The 21,626-nt window shown below is 36.0% G+C and overlaps 2 protein-coding genes across 2 annotated transcripts in view; one reads left to right on the forward strand and one right to left on the reverse strand.

The window, feature by feature from the left end:
• Window positions 1-19: 19 nt before the first annotated feature.
• LOC144445449 (DNA polymerase eta-like) lies at window positions 20-6,574 on the forward strand. Its single transcript, XM_078135002.1, has 10 exons — window positions 20-144; window positions 774-908; window positions 1,658-1,890; window positions 2,472-2,623; window positions 3,034-3,137; window positions 3,453-3,572; window positions 3,702-3,825; window positions 4,090-4,155; window positions 4,633-4,802; window positions 5,569-6,574. The coding sequence occupies exons 1-10, from the start codon at window positions 20-22 to the stop codon at window positions 6,572-6,574; spliced, it is 2,235 nt and encodes a 744-aa protein (XP_077991128.1).
• Window positions 6,575-12,248: 5,674 nt separating this feature from the next.
• The window catches only part of LOC144449102 (ras guanyl-releasing protein 3-like), a 44,505-nt gene continuing 35,127 nt past the window's right edge, over window positions 12,249-21,626 (reverse strand). The window contains exons 11-18 of the mRNA XM_078139551.1: window positions 20,991-20,992; window positions 19,764-19,939; window positions 19,268-19,348; window positions 18,563-18,667; window positions 17,397-17,512; window positions 16,515-16,798; window positions 13,906-14,150; window positions 12,249-13,083 (exon numbers count right to left, since the gene is read on the reverse strand). Of these exons, the coding sequence (XP_077995677.1) occupies window positions 12,913-13,083; window positions 13,906-14,150; window positions 16,515-16,798; window positions 17,397-17,512; window positions 18,563-18,667; window positions 19,268-19,348; window positions 19,764-19,939; window positions 20,991-20,992 (1,180 nt within the window). The 3' untranslated portion in view covers window positions 12,249-12,912. The remainder of the gene's footprint in view (window positions 13,084-13,905; window positions 14,151-16,514; window positions 16,799-17,396; window positions 17,513-18,562; window positions 18,668-19,267; window positions 19,349-19,763; window positions 19,940-20,990; window positions 20,993-21,626) is intronic.

The following is a 21,626-nucleotide window of genomic DNA, read 5'->3' on the forward strand; positions in this document are numbered from 1 at the left end:
AGTAGTTTTCCAGATTAGTATGGATAGGGTAATAGCTCTCGTCGACATGGACTGCTTTTACGTTCAGGTTGAGCAACGAAGAAATCCGGAACTGAAGGGAAAACCATGCGCAGTTGTACAGTACAAGACGTGGAAAGGAGGAGGGTGAGGTCGATTGGTCGTTAGGTTCTAAGATATTGAATGGGGTAGATATAGAACTGGATTCACTCATTGTTGGCATTACAAATTACTGTTACTGTTAGAAGATGTAAATGTTACTAGTCCTAGAATTCTAGTCCAAACCTTACCCCCCCCCCCCCACTCTGACAGAAAGTGTCTGCTGCTTCACATTCACTGTACAATCTGTTTGTCTATTGTTCTACATTATTTGGATGATATTTTGGCGTCGTGAGAGGCAATAAAATATTGAAACAAACATAACCATTTATGATTATCATGTTCTAGTACTAGACTCTACTTTAAGATTATAACAAGAAAATGAAAAATGTATGTTACAAATGTAATCTTAATAAGACATAGAAGTAAACAGCATTATTAGGTCAGCAAATTTTACATAATATTATAATTATAATATATGTATATATATATATATATATATATATATATATATATATATATATATATATATATATATATATATATATATATATATATATATGTTAGTCACATCAATACGTCGCTGATGGTTTTGGAATTGGAAGTAAGACTGACTGCAGAACTTTAGTTCATCTAGTCATTTACATATATACATGTATTTGTTTCCATATTTCTAGAATTATTGCTGTTGGGTATGAGGCCAGAGCACATGGAGTAACTCGGAATATGAGAGGTGATGATGCCAAAGAGAAATGCCCAGACATCATGTTAGTGAGAGTACCTGAAAACAGAGGCAAAGCAGATCTAACTAGGTATAAAGCCTTTAGTTTATTCTGTCAGGTTTAAAACTCATAGAGATTTCCAGTTGTATTTCCTTGTAAGGTGTAATAATAATAATAATGATGATGTTGGTTTTATATAGTGCTTTCCTTTCTGTGCCCAAAGTGCTTTACAATTATTACCCCTAGCATGGATCTATAGCGGCACAACAGCCCTTTACTTCCTTAAGTCCCTGGAGAGCATACAATCCCTTGCAGCCTCTAAGAGGCTTAGAGCGCATAAGATTAAAGCATTCACATTACAACCTCTATCCTACCAGGTCCCCAATTATACAGGTGGGTTGACTGTGGCATAATGATGGTTCAAATCTTACTCAAGGACTTTAGCCATTCAGAAACAAACAGCAGCGACGGGGCTCAAACCTGCAAACTGCAGATTCAAAGCCAGCCACGGCCACTCTAACCATTCGCCCATCATGACTCCACAATTTTAATATACTAGTATATATCTCCATATTATAATTTTTGCAGAGGACACTGAATGACTGTTATGTAGTTAACTTCTGACTTGTGTAAATATGAACAATTATCACAAGTTAGATGACATTGATGATAAATACTCTAAAGTAAATTAGAGTGACACTCACACAAAAAAATATGGTTCAGGTAAAGATGATGGATGACATGAGAGAATGTGGTGAGATAAGATCTTAATTTTCATTCAACAATGACTGTGCCTATAAGTTTCAGCCATTTTCTCTTTGACTTGTATATTGTCTTAGATACCGAGATGCAGGAACAGAAGTGATTGACGTATTATGTAAGTTTAGTAAAAGTGTTGAAAAAGCAAGTGTAGATGAAGCTTACATTGATCTAACTGATGAGGTATACAGAAGGATGGAGGAATTAAAGAATGAACCAGTATCCATGGATATGTTACCCAATACACATATTGTTGGATTTGATGGAACTAAAGAAGATGACAATGGGAGTGAACAAAACATAAGTGCACAAGGTATTTATAAGAAAATTGATACACATGCACATAAGACTTGGAATACATCGCAGTTGATTATTTAACCAATGTAAATGGTACTGAACTGGTTATAATTGAGTAGTTGAGATTGTAATACCCTAGTACCCAGAACGCTAGTAATACATCAGATGCTTTTTGTCGACATCATCAACTTGTGTTCTTCAACATCAATCCTGCACATATTTGTATCCAAAACAGCAGACATTGAATTGTGTATCCTACACCCTTTACATATTTCCATTTCGATATTATATGATTACATATGTAATTAGAGGCATTGAATAAAATAAATTCTTTCAACTTCTCTCCAATCAATCCAGTTATCTGTACTATTTATGACATTGATAAGCATGCCCCTGTATGGTCTATGGTTAAAGTTTACATTTTGTGTACATAATAGAATGATAATATCTGTGAATTTTTTCAACTTCATGTGAGGACCAATGTGATTGCATTACAAATTGCATTGCTGTTGTCCTCATAGTTCACAGTAGATGTACATTTACATAATAACAACTATAAATTCCATCTTGTCTGATGACTCGGCTTATGTTTTTCAGACAAGAGGGTTGCTGGACTGGTGCAGTGGTTGGATAATGTTGATGTAAATAACCGTCCTCTAACTATTGGTGCTGTCATTGCTGAAGAGATGAGAGCAGCAGTGTATAAAGACACAGGGTTTCGCTGCTCAGCTGGAATTTCATACAACAAGGTAAGGTCTGATCTAGTGATGTTTATGGTTAGTGCTTCAAATGGTGCAACGCATGTTAAGCACATGATTCAAAAATGAATAAACTTTGAGAGACAACATGTACTCTTAGATTTTCAATAAAAAGATAAAACAATATAGAATATCATGATTCAACTCGTAAAAGTTTTCTGTCATCAACCACGATCCACTGTACATTGGACACTGATGATATCAACATTACCAATACATTGATGGAAAACACTTCTCTACCTTTGTCAAGTGAAATGGGACTCTTGTTCTAGTCAGTGATTCTATTATGCATATATTATATATTGTTAATGTGCATGTTTATATATCCACATAAATACAGAAGTAAAGGGAAGAAGTTTAATGTTTAAGTGATTTCCTTTGCCTCATTTTACTTTCTCTAGATGCTTGCCAAACTAGCATGTGGAATTCATAAGCCAAATCAACAAACAATATTACCTCAATCTTCAGTACAGAAGCTTTTCCAAACTATGCCAATTAATAAAGTGTAAGTTCATTATGTTTTTTGTGTAAAGTTGTGAGCAAGGTAAAACATATTTTTTTACTTTTGATAAAGACATTTTGAATATTCATCAACCTTGTGATAAAGGCCTTGGCTTGAATGTTCTTAACCTTTGACCTTGTTAAATTGTATCATACTCTTACTCGTATATCAGATTTGCATCTGTCAATTAAAACCCATGAATTCTTTTTAGTGATCTTGTAGTATAAACATTGTTGGACTTCACTGTTTGGAGTCTTTTTTTTTTTAAATTGTCATCGATTCTTGTAACATTCTGCTAATTTACTGTCTTGTACACAGACGTCACTTTGGTGGCAAGCTTGGTCAACAGTTACAGGATGAGTTAGGAATGCAGTACATGGTAGATATTGGTCAATTTACTCTAAAACAGCTACAGTCTCATCTAGGAGATAAAACTGGGTAAGTGAATTCCACTTATTTTCATTTTGCCACTTGCTGATTCTGTTATACAGCTTAAACACGAGTGACTGTTTACTTTGAAATCAGTATGTTTTGAATCTCACTGATATATATATGTGATCTTCACAGTTCCTGGTTATATGGGGTTGGTCAGGGAATAGAACATGAACCTGTTAGACCAAGACAATTACAAAAATCTATTGGCTGTGGCAAGAACTTTCCTGGAAAGACATCATTATCTACAAGACAACAGGTATGTACATTTCTCTTGATCTACTACAACATTTCATTTTTATTGCCAAAAGAGTCTAGCTGTTCAAGGATGTGACAAAAAATATCCCAAACCTCACTTTATGTTGTCTGCAACTAGTACTCTAATAAACATGAACCATTTTATATGGAAACGTTCAAGGTGGTTGGTCATTGTAGAACAAAAAGAGCAATCAATGGTTATGATGTTCTGACAAAAATTATATGGACCGTGAGATGCTGATTATTGTTATACTGCCCTCAACAGGTCAAACATTGGTTACTGCAGCTAGCAATGGAGATAGAGGAAAGACTAAAGAAGGAGGAAGATGTGGTGAGTAGATTATCTGAAAATGATTTCATTCTAAATTTTTGAATGATGCAATGGTTCTTCTAATCCAATACCAAAACAGGCATTGGTTTAAACTGAGCATTTTTGCCCTGTATGTCAGTGTGTAGGAAGATGAATATCAAATCAAAACCCCGTACCTGTAGGCAGACTATGATTCTTAATAATTAGTTACAAACTTTGGTTGAGCTCATAAAGGAATCCAAACCTGACATTAACTGGATGTTATTTATGCATATTAAGTACATGTACATGTACTATCAAATCTGCTAGATAAAGATATGCAAACTTTCAAGTTTGCTTTATGACTCATTTTGTATGGTAACCTCCGTAATTTTTATGCTAAAAATATGCCATGTATCTCTAGAAGGATAAAATGCATATTTTACATTTACATACAATACAGTGCATTCAATAATATAACATATTTTAGTAAAAATGAGTTAAATTTACTTTCTACAGAATAAACGTAGTGCCAAACTGATGACTGTCGGTGTACGACTTGCAGGGGAGCCATCACCAAGTGCATCCAGATCTTTCCGACTACATCGTGTCAATGCTGAAACTATATGCCATGATGCATTTGCAGTACTACAGTGTTTTAATGCAGCAGGGAGCCACCAAGCAGCATGGTAAGTAAAATATTTGCAGTACTCCAGTGTTTTGATACAGCAGCATGGTATGTGTAATATCCCATGATGCAGTTGCAGCACCACAGCAGGTAGCCACCAAGCAGCATGGTAAGTAGAATATCCCATGATACATTTGCAGTACCACATCAGGTAGCCACTAAGCAGCTACCAGGTGGCATGGCTAATGGAATATCCCATGATGCATTTGCAGTATAACAGCAGGTAGCCACCAAGCAGCATAGTAAGTAAAATATCCCATGACACATTTGCAGTACTACAGCAAGGATCCACCAAGTAGCATGGTAAGTAGAATATCTTACATCCCATATCAGAAGTACTCTATACTTCAAAAATTCCGCAAGTAACAACATCCTACCTGTGTACTATAAAACTAAAAACTAGTACTACTTTGAGGTTTGGTTTTATATGTCATATATACGTTATAACCAGTTGTTGCTTACTTGACGGTGTATTTCATCAACACTACTAGAATATGAAACTTGATTTTGAATATTATGTTTATTTTTATACACTTATCTCTCACGAAGTCCAGTGAAGGCCAACCCTCATTCGGTTTTATGTTAAACGAAGGAGGAAACAGGAGTGCACAAGGAAAATGTGTGTTGTTCAGAAGAGTCAACCTGAATGACACTGTTCTTACTTACAGCATTGCAAATTTAATTAAGCCCCGACTCGGGTTCAGGAGTGGTTTAAGCACTCAGCCATCAAAAATCCATTTTGAACTCTGACCTCAAATTCCTTTCAGGTCACCAGCCATACTGATGTTATCACTATCAGCATCCAAATTTGACAACAACAGTGGTAGCAGCACAGCAAAATCAGGTATAGACAGTTTCTTTACTCAGAGTACATCACATGGTAATGATAACATCTGTTCAAACACACAGTCCTCACAGCAAGTTAGAATGAATGATAGTGTCTGTACAAACGCACAGTCCACACAGCAAGTCATCACAAATGATAAGATTGTGTTGGCAAACAAGAAAAAGAAGAAGAAGAGCATCGAGTCATTCTTTTCAAAAACTCCAAATAGTTTTGGGGTGAATGGTAACAAAGACAGAACTGTACAGAAACATAATGCAGTACATCAAAGTCATAGCACTGGACTAGATAATAAGATAACCCTTGAAAGTGGTGCAGACAATTGTGCTTCAGGATCTGGATTTTTTGCCATGAAAAAGAAGAGAAAGCAAGACTTTGAGCTCATTATGATTGAAAACAGTGACCATAGTGAATCAGAAAGGGAGATGGATGTAATGATTTCAGAGGTCAGTGATGATCCTGAAAGTGAAGTTGATAAGCAATTTCAATGTCGTGATGAGGAAACATTGCAGAAGACCACTGGGATTGATCGAGGGGCATCAGAAAATGTACAAATATCCGAGAAAGATGCACAACTGAAAACAAACGTTGCCTTTGATCATGAAACACAATACCCATCCACACTACCTCAGCAAGTACATAGCAGAACCTCAGATACTGATGTCATTACATGTGACAAGTGTAGTAGAATTGTATCAGTCTGGGATGTACCAGAACATCATGATTACCATTTTGCCATGGAGCTACAAGAACAGATGAACACCATACAGTCTCCTTCCAGCAATACTAATACAGCGCCCTCAGTGTCAAATATAAGTAAGAAACATGGACCCAGTGGTAAACTAGCCAGACCTGCTGCTAAGAAGAATAAAGTAATGAACAACAGTACTTTACATTCATTTTTCAGAAGACAAGATGAAAAGAAATGATTGTCAGATTAAAGAATTATTTTAATCAGAAAATGATCCCCATGACAAGGAAAGACCCAGTGGTGTTGTACTCTGAATAACCTAACAGTGCATTATTACATGTAAAAAGGAAGGATCCAGTGGTGTTGAACTCTGAGTAACCTAACAGTGCATTATTACATGTAAAAAGGAAGGATCCAGTGGGGTGTTGAACTCTGAGTAACCTAACAGTGCATTATTACATGTAAAAAGGAAGGATCCAGTGGGGTGTTGAACTCTGAGTAACCTAACAGTGCATTATTACATGTAAAAAGGAAGGATCCAGTGGTGTTGAACTCTGAGTAACCTAACAGTGCACTATTAAATAATGTAACCTTACAAATTGTACTTTTAAGTAATAATATATATTATATTATTTATTAGGTACTATAGGCCATTTCTAAGTAATGTCACCTAACAATATACATGTATATGTATTAGATGATGCACTTGAGTTTCTTAAGTAATTTCCAAGATAAGACTTTATCTAATTTATTTCTTGACGTAGTCTTATTTTTTGACCTGGTTTCTGGGGCACAGTTATTGTAGACTTGCAAACTAGACTAAAAAATGTAGCATACTGATAATAATGTCACAATTTTGTCATCACAGAAAAAGGAACAGATAGAGAATTTTAAAAACTGAAGAACACTATATTGTACATAATACAAATCTCGTCAATATTCTTCAGTCATAACAAGTATGAATAAATTTGAATATAATTTACATATAGTAATACTAATCAGCCTTCCATTGTGCATCAAGTGAAAGACATTACATTACGTACTGGAGTCTTGAAATATGTAAAATTTACCCAATATTCATTTTGTACATAATTTTTGTACTTTTATATGTTATGTATGATGTATGAAATGAACTGAATATTAAAGATAATGTCAAATGAAAAATTATCGAGACCTCGTATTGCTTATAACGTATTGGTCTGATTTGGGTCTGCGTTTAACACCAGGGTGGCGGTCCTACCAAACTAGTGGGTGAGTGCATCAGTGCATCCATTTAGCACCAAGGTAGCACACTCCTACCAAACCAGTGGGTGAGTGCCCCTTTTTAGCACCAAGGCAGCACACTCCTATCAAACCAGTGGGTGAATGCCCCCATTTAGCACCAAGGTAGCACACTCCTACCAAACCAGTGGGTGAGTGCCCCCATTTAGCACCAAGGTAGCACACTCCTACCAAACCAGTGGGTGAGTTCCCCTTTTTAGCACCATGGTAGCACACTCCTACCAAACCAGTGGGTGAGTGCCACCTTTTAGCACCAAGGTAGCACACTCCTACCAAACCAGTGGGTGAGTGCCCCCTTTTAGCACCATGGTAGCACACTCCTACCAAACCTGTGGGTGAGTGCCACCTTTTATCACCAAGGTAGCACACTCCTATCAAACCAGTGGGTGAGTGCCCCCTTTTAGCACCATGGTAGCACACTCCTACCAAACCTGTGGGTGAGTGCCACCATTTAGCACCAAGGTAGCACACTCCTACCAAACCAGTGGGTGAGTGCCCCCATTTAGCACCAAGGTAGCACACTCCTACCAAACCAGTGGGTGAGTACCCCCATTTAGCACCAAGGTAGCACACTCCTACCAAACCAGTGGGTGAGTGCCACCTTTTATCACCAAGGTAGCACACTCCTACCAAACCAGTGGGTGAGTGCCACCTTTTATCACCAAGGTAGCACACTCCTATCAAACCAGTGGGTGAGTACCACCTTTTAGCACCAAGGTAGCACACTCCTACCAAACCAGTGGGTGAGTACCCCCTTTTAGCACCAAGGTAGCACACTCCTACCAAACCATGTGGATGAATGCCCCTCCCTTCTCCTTCTCCTTCCCCCCCCCCCACCTCATCCACCACTCCACTCCAGAACTGACTGCACACTGACACCACCATAAATGATAAACTGAGAAAACAGCAGCCAATGTAATTTGACATCAGTTTTATTGTGACAATCACATAATACTGAAATTGCACATACATTCCAGAGGATTAAAAAAAAGAAAAAAAACCAAACAATTATATTTACATACAGACAATCTGGTTATTATTACACAAGCTGAAGTAAAAATAGAAGCCTTGTCAATTGGCTTGGCATACAATTCCTACCTTCTATGTAGAATTAATGGTGTATGGATAGCAGTACAAGTAATACTGGTGTTCTTGCCTCCCCCCCCCCCCCCAAAAGCAGAACACCAACACTTGACTTAAGACCTAAAACATGGCAAAGTTTTGAGGTGAAAAGCACACAGACAGTACTCAATTGTGGTTATAAAAACGTTGAGGTTGTATTTGGTCAAGCAAAATATACACAAATGTTACATTGCAGCAGTTATATTTGACAAAGTGGTGATGTTCTTTTTTGTCTTCTTTTGTGTATCTATGTCTTACATTATACACATAGTAAAATAATTTACTGTAAATGAAATCAAATTGACTGTAAAGCTATGTTTTGAATAAATTCTGAATTAAAAACTTAAAATCAAAGTGGTTGTTGTATCAACTAACGTTCAATGAACCTGTTAGCATGTATGACATGCTAAAGTATTTTCCTCAGTCTCATTTTGGCCATGGTGAAGCAGTTTGAAGTTATTTATGATAGAAAAGTTGATTGTAGCAAGCCACAGACTTCAATTGATGAGAATTTTGGTGATGATGCAAACAAAGTCACTCACAGGTTGATAAAAGTCTGTAGAAATGGAAGACTTATCCAGATAATAATTCATGATTTGTACAAAATAGAAAATGCCACATTTTAGAGTTAATTAAAGCTCAAAATTGAGTGCCCTTAGTTCAGTCAATCATTGTTTGCAAAAACACTGGTAAAAATATTTAGAATGAACTCAGGAGGGCAGTGTTTATACTGGCTTTGTTTTCTGACTACAGTAAACCTTTGCCATTGTATGTTTTTCAAAGGCTTGTGTTTCAAGACCTCACATGCATTTATATCAGATCCCAAATTCCATACAGTCCTGTTTATTCTTGTATGCTTAGGTTTATTCCGTTCACTAAATGTTAGTCGTCGTCCCCCCCCCCCCCCCTGCCTTGAACACTTTTATTATTTACACTCTATCACAGACAACTTCCTTGTCTGTGACACTATAATACACTTTATTCTGATTACCAGTGCCTCCAGTAAGGGATACATTTACATCATATTATATTGTTACAACCTAAAATACATTTCATGGTACCCCGCACAAAAGCATAACGATCCTTAATATTTTTTCTATCATAAGCACTGGAAAGTAGGAGTGGCCTTATAAACTATGCCAATAGTCCTTGTGTTATTTTCTTCAGTGACAATACCATATATTTCTGAGTAATGGTAATATATTATATTTGGTAATATAAAAATTGTACCTCATGCAAACATTTGTTTTTTGAAGACAGAACTGTGGACTTGTTTTTGTTGATAATGTATGAACTGGAGCACCAAGTCAGAAACCTCTCATCTTATACCTTAGTTTTAGATACATTTGTAATTCTTGTATCTGTCTAATGCCTTGAATTTAGAAACAAGCCCAGTACACCCTCTCCATGTCACACCATAGTCATAAGCAATTGTGGCCAAATCGCTGGTGTCACTACAACCCATAGACCCTCTCCATGTCGTTTCATAGTCACTAGTAATTATGACTTAGTTGCTGGTATCACTACAGCCCAGCCCTTCCCTAGCCACACCATAGTCACTAACAGTTAAGACCCAAGTCTCTGGTATCACTACAACCCATAGACCCTTCCCAAGTCACACTAATGTCATTAGCTATTGTGGCCAAGTCACTGGTATCGTGGTTGCTTCTAGGTTATCCTATTATTCTCTCAAGTTATTACCATGGTTTTTTTTTTTTGCAAGACATAGTTTTGTTCTTTTCTTTGTCTCTAACATTTCAAGTCCAAGTACAGTATACAGTCATGGAATATGCCACTAATACAGGATATTTCTAGATAGTGTAAAATATCTGGAAATATTGCACAATTAAGAAACTCAAATTGCGGTCACAAACATATACTTGTCTGTGATGGTACTTTGACATGTTAAATAACACAAAGTGGCCTTTTAGATCTGTTTTCTAACAAACAAAAAAGTATTTGCACCTTTTGAAGTTCATGACATAAGTATGGTGAGAAATACAATAGATCACAGACACACCAGATGTCAGATGTACTCATACTAAGATATGTATTTCATCAAGATTTACTTCTTAGTTACAAATGATAACTTTAATGTGTGACGTATACTGGAAAGTCAAGGCATGTTTTTTTTTAATTTCCCATGAATGTTCGTATGTGCGATTTGACAACTTTGCACACTAGACTGTATGCTGCTCTCTTTGAGCACAAAAAAGTAAGACTCAATATTGTTCTGGGTTTTTTATACTGTAGTCTTTTCATAATGAATACCAATTTTGTGAACATTCTGTAGTGAATAAATCTTGTTCATGTCTCCTAACTTATATAGTGAAAGATTTTAGAAAACAATCTTTAAAGTTTAAGCACAATTACGATAGGTGTCTGTATTCAAATGATGAAATTGCAGTCTTTGCAGAATTCTAAAGCATACTGCCAAACTGCTAAATTGGCACTTTTTTGGCATTCGTTTTAAAGAAAAGTATTATAAATTAATCAAACAATGATTGCACCCAAAAATCAGACAGAGAAAAAAAATTGATCAACATTGCACTCCAAATTACATTTTTGATATAAAAGACAGAGATGGAGACTTCCTTGATAAAAGTACACTGAATTCAATACCAACATCAACTAAAGCTATCAGAACCTGCTGATTTGCAGTAAATAAAACCCTTTTTTCTCTCTCTAGACTTCCCCTGAATTTTTTTGCAAAACTGAAATAACGAAAGAAAGCTCTGCTTCAGACCTGCTGTAGAGAGGTACTATGTTTGTTTGTCCTTATAACACCTTTGCAAAGAGGGGAGTGAAAACAACATTGTTATAACTCCAACCTTCCAAATATAAACAATAAAAGAATATATTACTCTCTGAAAATGTTAAATATGAGTGTCTACCCAGCAGAAATAGGATAAAACCAGTAGAAATATGAAACAAATTGATGATGAAAGTGAGTCGACAATTTGCCTGTTATTCCCAGGGGGTGGGTGGCCACTTTGTATATATCACCTTGTCTAAAGAAGTACAGTCTTCTCCCAGAGGGAGGTAGTCATATGTCACCATTGTGGAGTAATGATCTTGTATGTTGAACTCCAAAAATCTTACTATCAAAAAACCCCACTTATATCTTGATCACAATAAAAATTCCAGTATTGCAAGAAAGTAAGTGTGTGTGTGTGTGTGTGTGTGTGTGTGTGTGTGTGTGTGTGTGTGTGTGTGTGTGTAGTGTGTGTGTAGTGTGGCGTGGTATGTGTGTGGTGTGTGTGTTTATATTTACAGATGATGTACAAAAATTATCTATCATTTGAAAAAATAACCATGATTTTGTTTAGGTTTTGATAAAATTCAATTTATACTAGTGGTTGACACAGACAGTTAAGACAATAATTGATCTTCTCGTGTAATGTTAATTTGTGTACTTTTTGGGTTTGTAACAAGCACCAAGAATGATACGCCCTTTTTGTTATAAGAATATTTTGCATCTTTTCTTCTTCTTCTTCTTCTTCTTCTTCTTCATCTTCTCCATCATTGTCTTCTCTAATGTCTTTATAAAATGATTAAAACATTGCACATATCAAGAAATTACTTTCAAAAAATTTGTCATCAAAAGGATGATTCTGTGGGTGACAGTCTTAATTTCTGACCCCCTCCCCTGTTACATAATCCAGTACTGAAACATTGTATGAACTTTGAACACTGAACTATGAACCCCTGTATTAAAATACTGTCATGGTAGTTGGCACTTGCAATAATACATAGCCCGTGATCTTTGTATGTCAGTATTCAAACATATATCTTAGACACTAGTTCGTTGCTTTTTTGTTTTTGATAATGATTGATTGTGTGTGTATGCCATACAGCAACTTAAGAGTGTTCTAAGGAGTCACGGGTATTTCACCTAGGAGGCTGTCGATAAGTCATAGCGTTTGTATGATATGCCTGATTCCTGTAAGTCTGCACATTTGCCTATAAAAAAGGAATATACATATATATATCCATATAAGGTTGTTTATAAAATGTAGCACATTGTCCAGGCATGGTAATCCGAGGTCAGGAAATTTGTTGTCCATTACATGACGTCCATTTTGAGCTATTACGACATCCATATGAGTTATTACACGACGTCCATTTTGAGTTATTACATAACATCCGTATGAGCTATTGCAAGATATTGTGTCAAACTTCGGAATCTTTTTGAAGGTGCAAAGTGTCCATTTGTTCCAAAATAAAAGTGATTGTGTGTTGACGAATCGTACTAATGTGGTTCTGTAATGTGTTGATTTTTTCTTCTGCTGCTCGCAGTTGTTTCTGTAGTCTTTCGTTTTCAGTTGACAGCAAATCTCGTGCCTACATGGGAAGAAATACATACATACAAGAGAAAAAACTTGGTAAGTAAACTAGTCATTGGTAAGTCACACGCAAATGCTGTAATGTGACAACCCCATGACGCATGAGTGCAAGTGTGGCATACTTGGGGTATTTACATGAGTGCTTGCACTGTTCTCTGTGGTTGTACCTTCATGAGTGTAGCAAGTGAAAGTGCAGCAGAAATAAAAACACCCACACTGGCATTAACACAGCATGGGGTTTTGTTATCTGAACCAACAAATTTTCATAAAAATGATATTGTGCGATCATGTGCGTTCATACACACAACAAATGATCGTATCCTCATTTGCATATCATTTGCATGCAGGTATGTAATAATGTTTCTGGTATTGCACTGTAGTACAAATACCACTAGTCTGCATGCACACTGGCGCAAGTAATGTCTGGTACATTTTGAAATGATAATGAGTAGCCAGGCCAACACTATTATAATTCAAGTAAGGTGAACTGCTACTTGTGTTATCACATAGTTAGTAATTGTTTCTCGATATTAAACTGCTCTGTGACAGTATTCTTTTTTGTAATGCAACGTCTCAGGAAAGTCATTGTGTATACTTGAGACTTAAAGACCAGGGTTTGAAGCCTCAGTTCTCACATTAGTGTTGTCTTGTAAGTGGAGCGTTAAAGATTACATGGGATCATTCTTTTGTCCTGGACCAACTTTTTCTATAGTACTGCCAGACAAATGTTTTTTCACATCCACACCTTAATCTGGATCTGAACTGGGGGTCTTTAATAATAGAATCCATATTCTGGCACAAGTTGTGTCAATCTTCTCACCTGTTCTGCTCTCACCAGCCTCTCCTTTAAATCTACTCCTTCCTCATATGATTCTCCATAATTCTCGATGTCGTCTTCATCTTCATCTTCATCTTCTGCGATTGCATTCCCATGCCTTTGTTCTTTCTTGTTTTCATCTTGAGTTTCTGCCTGCTCCGTTTGGGTTGCTTGTTGATTGACGTGGGTGTTTTTCTGTCGTATTGACATCTTACGCTTGGTGTCAAGTGTCACATCTTTTGCTGGAACTATATAGAATACAAACAGATAAAAAGATGTGAGAAAAAATGTAAGCTCCTGTGCACAACTTGATTACAACACCATAGAGGATAAGTACATCTACTAAACTCACTATTCCTCAGATCAGGAGCCAGGTCACCTCTGTAAAATCTAATTATTTCTACTTGTTATTACTCTGGCTCTGTTAATACAATTGTGAGCACAGGGGATTGAAACATGGCCCTTTAATTAAACTGGGAAGCATAATACTGTCTTCATTTTATTCACTGTGTAAAAGAGTTTGTGATTTTTACATTGCAAGTCCGTTGTATATCCCTTTCCTGATCAACAAATCTGTGAACCCAACAGGACAATTTGTGAAAGGAATAGAATGATGCATCCTGGGAATATCAGTTCTTTCTCTCTCGCGTCTGATTAACTTTACTTTTTATTTGCAAATAAGCTTTCTATAGAGCCTGAATCTCAGAAAAAAAATGTCTGTATTTAATATTCTAGTTGATCCGATTTCAGTATTTGATCCGTATTTCCATTGCTGTCATACATCCTTCAAAGTAACTATTATCTAAAATTTTCATACAAACTCAGGGGAAAAAACCCACCCACTTTGATTATTCTTGCTAAAAGGAGGGATTTCACACAAATTGAATAATTCAAGGACATAAATTGCAATTTTAAAAAAAATACACAATTTCTGACAAAATAATAACATGACACTTGTGGGTATTGAAGCGATGTATTCGCCTAGAAGCTATGAAAAGAAACAAAAAAATTGTATAATAGAAATATGAAGGAGTCCGTACACTGTTTTACAAAATGGTACTTGAAAAACATACACATCGTTCATTGTCCAGGTAGATTTCACACCACATCTTGTATAGGTGCAATCAATTGCTTTGTATTAGGTGTCTGTGTTGGGAGAAAGTTGTCTGAAAACACAGCAAGGCCACACGAATGACAAATTTATTAGACTTAGAGGGGCAACAACCTATTTCTCTGATGTAAAGCTTGATATCTGAGAATTTGCTTTGCCCTGTTTTTGGTCTGCAACTTAATTGTTCCCATAGACTAAATTTTGCACATAGTTTAGTCTGGTGCATTGCATTTTATATTATGGTTTACAACAAAGACATGTTTTTTGGGCTGTGCAAAACACTGATTTCACAGCCAGCAACAGCAGACATATACATGTACCACAGTTGAATTAAGTGTAACCGTACACACTAATATTGCATTTTTTTCTTTCCCAGGCAAAATTGGCAGAAGATCATCAGTGACAAAATAATGTTTGGTTTACAGTATCTATCACTGAATGCATATTCAGGGTTGTATTGTAAATGCCGACCAAACAAAAATACCTCTAAACAAATTCCAGCAAAGAAATATCTCAAATGAAATTGGGTCACATTGTCTTTGCATGTGGCTGATTTCGATACAAAAAAGACAGAAAAACAGCAAACTGGATAGATGTACAGCAGCTGTGAAATGTTTACTTTACACATGAAAGCCTTAATATATACATCTAAACTGTACTTGAAAAAAGGGGTTGATATCTAATAAATTCAGATTGTTTAAGTCACAAGTTGTATTAATTATTAATGTTTGTGACAACAGTTTTTAAACTTGTACATCATATTTCCCAACATTCATTCACTCTGTGTAGGGTGCACGGAGTACCAAAAATGAAGAAATTTTAACAGCTAGCCATATTGTCATAAATTGAGACAGGTTTCCTAAGTAATACGATTATCATACTGAAGCTCCTTCAAAAATTCAACATATGTCATTTATTCATCTCATGTTGACGGTTGCCATAGAAACAGCACATTCTGAATGATAATACTTTTGATAAGCTATATCTTAACGCTAGGCTTGGCTCACTTCTTATTTTTGTAACCTTGGGAAAAAATTACAAAGTTGACAATATTCTCAATGTTTGTCAAAGTTACTTATTAATTGCAGAAATTATCATATTTTAACAAAATAGCTGCCATTTGTTCAAATTTGATAATGCTACTGAACAAACAGATTTTTGCGACCATTATCTCACCCTTGTGCTAACTTCTTTGCATGTGACCATATCTCACCCTTGTGCTAACTTCTTTGCATGTGACTGTTATCTCACCCTTGTGCACGGTTCCAGTGAAATCAGTGTGTTTAATATGGTTGCACAGAGATGTAGATGGATGCTGGGATATTACCCTAAATTAGTAATACAAGTACATTTTTTCACTCTTTCAAAGGTCTCAAGTCAGAATCACCCCAATACCTCAGCAAATTTGAAAATCAAACCAGTGAGTTTGATCATGAAAGCTTTCTGATGTCTCATTTTATATATGACAGCAACTGAAACAAGTAAACAAAACATAATTTACCTCCATCTACAGATCCATTGGACTGACCGTGAGTCGAACTTGTTGACTTTGACCGACATTCCATGACAACAAGATCCTTGCAGTGTTTATGTGAGTTGATTCCACATGTTTTACATTTAACTCCTTGTTTTATGAGCCCCCACAATAGTCCAGTGCAATGCACACAAAATGTGGGTTTGAAATAAGTATGTTCATGGAAGTCATGTTTAAAACTGCTTCGTAATGCATGGTAATTGGCTCGGATAAAATAAGTCTTCATTTCACTTTTACTGATCATTCCATCCCTGTCAAGAAACCATACAATGACAAAAACAGTTTAGAAAAAAATTCTCCTCTTAAAAAAGACTGACATTCACAATTGAGACACCTTCCATTGCAAATCTGATGTTACACGCATGACGACCATAGGAATAACATGAACTGAAAGCATGTGGTAATGAAAGTCCAGCTAACATTATTTCGATGGGTTTCATGCACCTACAATGAGATTCACAACGGCTGTAAGATATACATAAAAGTCTCACTACACATCGTCTTTCGACACCCGCATCCTAAAGACACCAATTTTGACTAAGAAGCTTTGCGAGCATTCCTTTTTTACACTGCTCCTTCAATTTGGAACAGTCTTCCCCACAGTCTTTGTCACCCTCACTCTAAGTCTTCCTTCTGCTCTGCCCTTAAAACTTACCTATTTCAATCTTAACTCTCACTCACTTACACACTTCTCTCTACATCCTTCCATGATTTCAAATTGTTTCGCTAAATCCTCTCATTTTGTTAGTAGTTCTGTGTCTGCACCTGGAGCTCGAGTATCTTCAGAGCAGATGTGCATTGTAAATTTGTTTTATTGTTATTATTATTATCACTGCTTTAAGTACTTACTTGTCAGCATCTAAAACACAGAAGGAGTCCATGAAGGGAAAATTTCCAGCAATAGCTTCAAACTCTTCTTGAGATATAAATCCATCTCTATCGTGATCATAGTTTTTAAACACAGCCTGTAAAAAATATAACAGTTGTAAATCTGTGATTAAAAAGTGACAAGTCATTCTATATTCTAGCCTTGATTTGAGGACAAGTCCCTGGGCTATCTATAATCAGGATAAAACTGGATTTATAAGCTTATAGATTGGTGTGTTTGAAGGATTGCCACCAGCATAAGACCAAACAGTACTGAAGAGACAAAAATGCTATGACTTCTTGGTTTATGGTCACTGAACCTTTAAGTCTTTTCTCTTTATAAGATGACTAACGAAGACAACACTTAAAATATAAACACTGCAACAGTTGCAAACCGTAGAACTGTTTCTTAAAAAAAAAAAAAAAAAATCATACAAAATTGTCCTTTTACAAATTTTGCTCAAAAGCTAGCTTTTCATTGTCGGTGTGAACCCAACTTATTTTCTATCATATACTCTAGTATAATGCATACAGCCCCCATACACAAGTTTACACAAAGGAAATATAAAGTTCAAAAGTACATCAAGATTAAAGGAGCACAAGCTGAGTTTATACGTGTTTTAGACTATACTCACATTTTTGTACCTACTGAAGCACACTTAATCATCACTTGCAATTGACTGAACTTTAAACCTGGTATTACGATATAACTCATAAACGATCCGATGACATAATTTATGATACATACCAAAAAATGTTCAGGAAATTCCTATTATGCAATCAACTGTTCTAACAATGCCAGAATACAATCGTAATGTTATAGAAGAAATACATCGACATTATTGACATTATATTGGAATATTAGTTTTTATTGAAGTATTTTCACTTGAGTAAAAAGCCTATTAACTCAGCTTGTGTCACTTTAAGCCATGAAATGTCATAAATGGAACCCCTTTTTCTTCCCAATTTCATTCCCATCATTGCTATAAATGATTCTGTTACAACTATACAGAGCACTGTACTAATGAACACAGCAACAATACACTTTTCAATCTACGTCATTTCCCTTTTTTCATAATGTCAAGTCACGTATTGCCCTTTTTCATTATGTCAAGTCACGTGTACTTTGAACCACTCAGAACACTTACTTCCACCATAGCATGTACATGTTTGTTGATTGTCTCTGTATCAGGCGGCGTATTCACTCCTGAAGCCCAGTCAGCAAACACTCCTGGTTTGGTTGGTGTTGGAGGCTATAGAAATGCAGAAAAGGGGGGTCAGAAAAATTCACCTTTTGGGGACTTGCAGAGGATGGACAATTACACAGAAAAATTAAACTATATTTGCAACAAAACGTGTATAAATACAGAAACGTAATAAACAATATAGACATAGATATACATTGTATTTTATATTTTGAGTCGAATGGTTGAAAGAATGTCACAGAATATTATTATATAATATGACTTGTACTTGTCACAGAGGCAAAAGATAAATTGTCATAAATCCTATAAAAAGTACTACTAATACTATAATGATAATTATATAATATTTCTTTCATATGACTTCAATCTCTGGTAAAAGAAATTCAACAATTTTATTGAAGTTGTCCAAGAGCTCTTATCTTTCCATGTAAACTATTCGCTTACAAAAACAACAGAGCGATGTAACAGTATATATCTAAACCATAGACAGTGGAGCTCCACACAGTGTCTATGTCTAAACTTGAAATTCGTAAGGTTGTTTTTCAATATGCTGGTGTCAAAATAAAAAGTCATGTACTGGTGTATTGACAGTATTCTCAAAATAAAAAGTCAAAATGTAGTTTTCACAAAGTCTACCACAAAACTTACAGAACTTGTCGATGTACGAGGCTCTCTCGCAATGGACAATTCATAGATTTCATCCTCTGTGTAATGCAAATCAAGTGATGCCTGTAAAAGAAATACACACAGTAGATATAAACTCTGACAAAGAAATTGTGGTCTATGTGATGTCATTACCCAAGGTGCTCCCATGAACCCTTGCAGGACATCCCATAAAATGGCTGAACACATGTCAAGTGCAGTAGGGCTTCTTTACACAAGATTTCAAACTCTGAAATCTATGCTATCAGTCATGAATATTCAGTTTTAATACAAATACCTGTATTTCCTGGAGTTGTAAAATAAGAGCAAGTCAGCAAATCCAGTGGCCTGAGAGCATGAGAGTCTAGCACAGAGCACAGACTGACATTGTTTAGTACACTCACTACACCCTGAAAGGATGGGGATTCATGGAAAATAGAATGTTACTTTCCTAACAGACAAACAGGTGGTTTTTTAAAAATATGAATTATGAATATAGTACCTTTAGCATGTTAACAAGATCCATATTTGCCTCAATTGGTGGAGTAGCATTATGTAGCTGTGTCAGCTCTTCAATGGTCATTGATAATTGAGACATCTTCCTGAAGTTAATCAGATCATTTTCGAGTCTGTCTGGAAATGCTGTGTGAATCGTTATCAGATCCTTTAGATGGACTCCTGCAATGATATAAAGTAACAATATGTATACTACAGTCAGTTACATAAACACTCAGATTTAGTGGTAGTCTGGTTTGATACTACAATATTGCAAATATCACTGTACATGTACATGTATGCAACTCCATAGGAATACCAATCAATCAGAAGTATGGTAAAAGTGCAGTATCAAACTTCCGGCATATCTGGCATGAAGTTGAAAATGTGTCGTTCAAGCCTGAGATAGCCAAGTCTTTGGTCTAATTCTTACATGTAATTGAAAGGACAACAAAATAAAGAAGCAATTGTGGTTGGAAATTGTTGTTGGAATATACTACACCTCCTGAATTACCATTATATTATTCCAACTATAGTACTAAAACCTGTTGGATCGTGTCTAGCAATTGGTTGACGAGTTCTCAACAGGTACAGACTGTGCCCCTAAACTGTTTATGATGACAATAAGTTCAGCATCCTGTTTGACACAGACTGATGACACAGGTACTACTATACGCACAACATCTAGACTTCTCAATTACGTGACCATATGTTTGTACATTTCAAACTACAAGCTGTTTGTTCAGTTGAAATATGGTCATGTGCTCTCTGAACTACTCAGTTAATGACCATTTGTTTGCCTGCAAAAGTTGATGTATTTTCCCATAAAAAATGTCAAAAATATTGATACCAAGTCAATTGGAAGACATTGATGCTATGTAATATTAATCATATATTTCAGAAACTGATCACCTGTGAAAATTTAATTTAACTAATTGATTTTAAATATTGATTTATTTATTGACTTATTAAATCTGCCAACCAATTTCAAGAGAGAATATGTGTGTGTGTGTGTGTGTCTGTCTGTCTGTATGCATGTATGTATGTATGTATGTATGTATGTAACGTATGTATGTATATGCATGTATGTATGTATGTATGTATGTATGTATGTAACGTACGTACGTACGTACATGTGTGTGTGTGTGTGTGTGTGTGTGTAGTGTGTCTGTGTGTGCAACTGATGTGCTGTAGTGTGTGTGTTTTAACAAATTAGAAAAGCAAGAACACTTACCTCTGTAAGTTATGGATAACCAATATGGAATTGTAAAAAAAAAAAAAAAAAAAAATAGTCAGTAGCTGGATAACGATGACATTACATGTTTTTGTAAAAAAAATTAATGCTTAATGAAATGGTGTTAGTCATGACTGGGGTAAATACAACATAGTTACAAATGTATCATGGGCTGTCACAGTACCAAGTCATGACTGGGGTAAATACAACATGGTTACAAATGTATCATGGGCTGTCACAGTACCATGTCATGACTGGGGTAAATACAACATGGTTACAAATGTAGCATGGGCTGTCACAGTACCAAGTCATGACTGGGGTAAATACAACATGGTTACAAATGTATCATGGGCTGTCACAGTACCAAGTCATGACTGGGGTAAATACAACATGGTTACAAATGTAGCATGGGCTGTCACAGTACCAAGTCATGACTGGGGTAAATACAACATGGTTACAAATGTAGCATGGGCTGTCACAGTACCAAGTCATGACTGGGGTAAATACAACATGGTTACAAATGTAGCATGGGCTGTCACAGTACCACGTCATGACTGGGGTAAATACAACATGGTTACAAATGTAGCATGGGCTGTCACAGTACCAAGTCATGACTGGGGTAAATACAACATGGTT

The sequence above is a fragment of the Glandiceps talaboti genome, chromosome 2 (genome assembly GCF_964340395.1).
Source record: "Glandiceps talaboti chromosome 2, keGlaTala1.1, whole genome shotgun sequence".
Classification (NCBI taxonomy): domain Eukaryota; kingdom Metazoa; phylum Hemichordata; class Enteropneusta; family Spengelidae; genus Glandiceps; species Glandiceps talaboti.

Coding starts and splice junctions, on each gene's coding strand:
- LOC144445449 (XM_078135002.1), top strand. CDS start 20: ATGGATAGGGTAATAGCTCTCGTCGACATGGACTGCTTTTACGTTCAG. Junction 3,138..3,452: donor ACTATGCCAATTAATAAAGT/GTAAGTTCATTA, acceptor TCTTGTACACAG/ACGTCACTTTGGTGGCAAGC. Junction 3,826..4,089: donor CATTATCTACAAGACAACAG/GTATGTACATTT, acceptor TGCCCTCAACAG/GTCAAACATTGGTTACTGCA.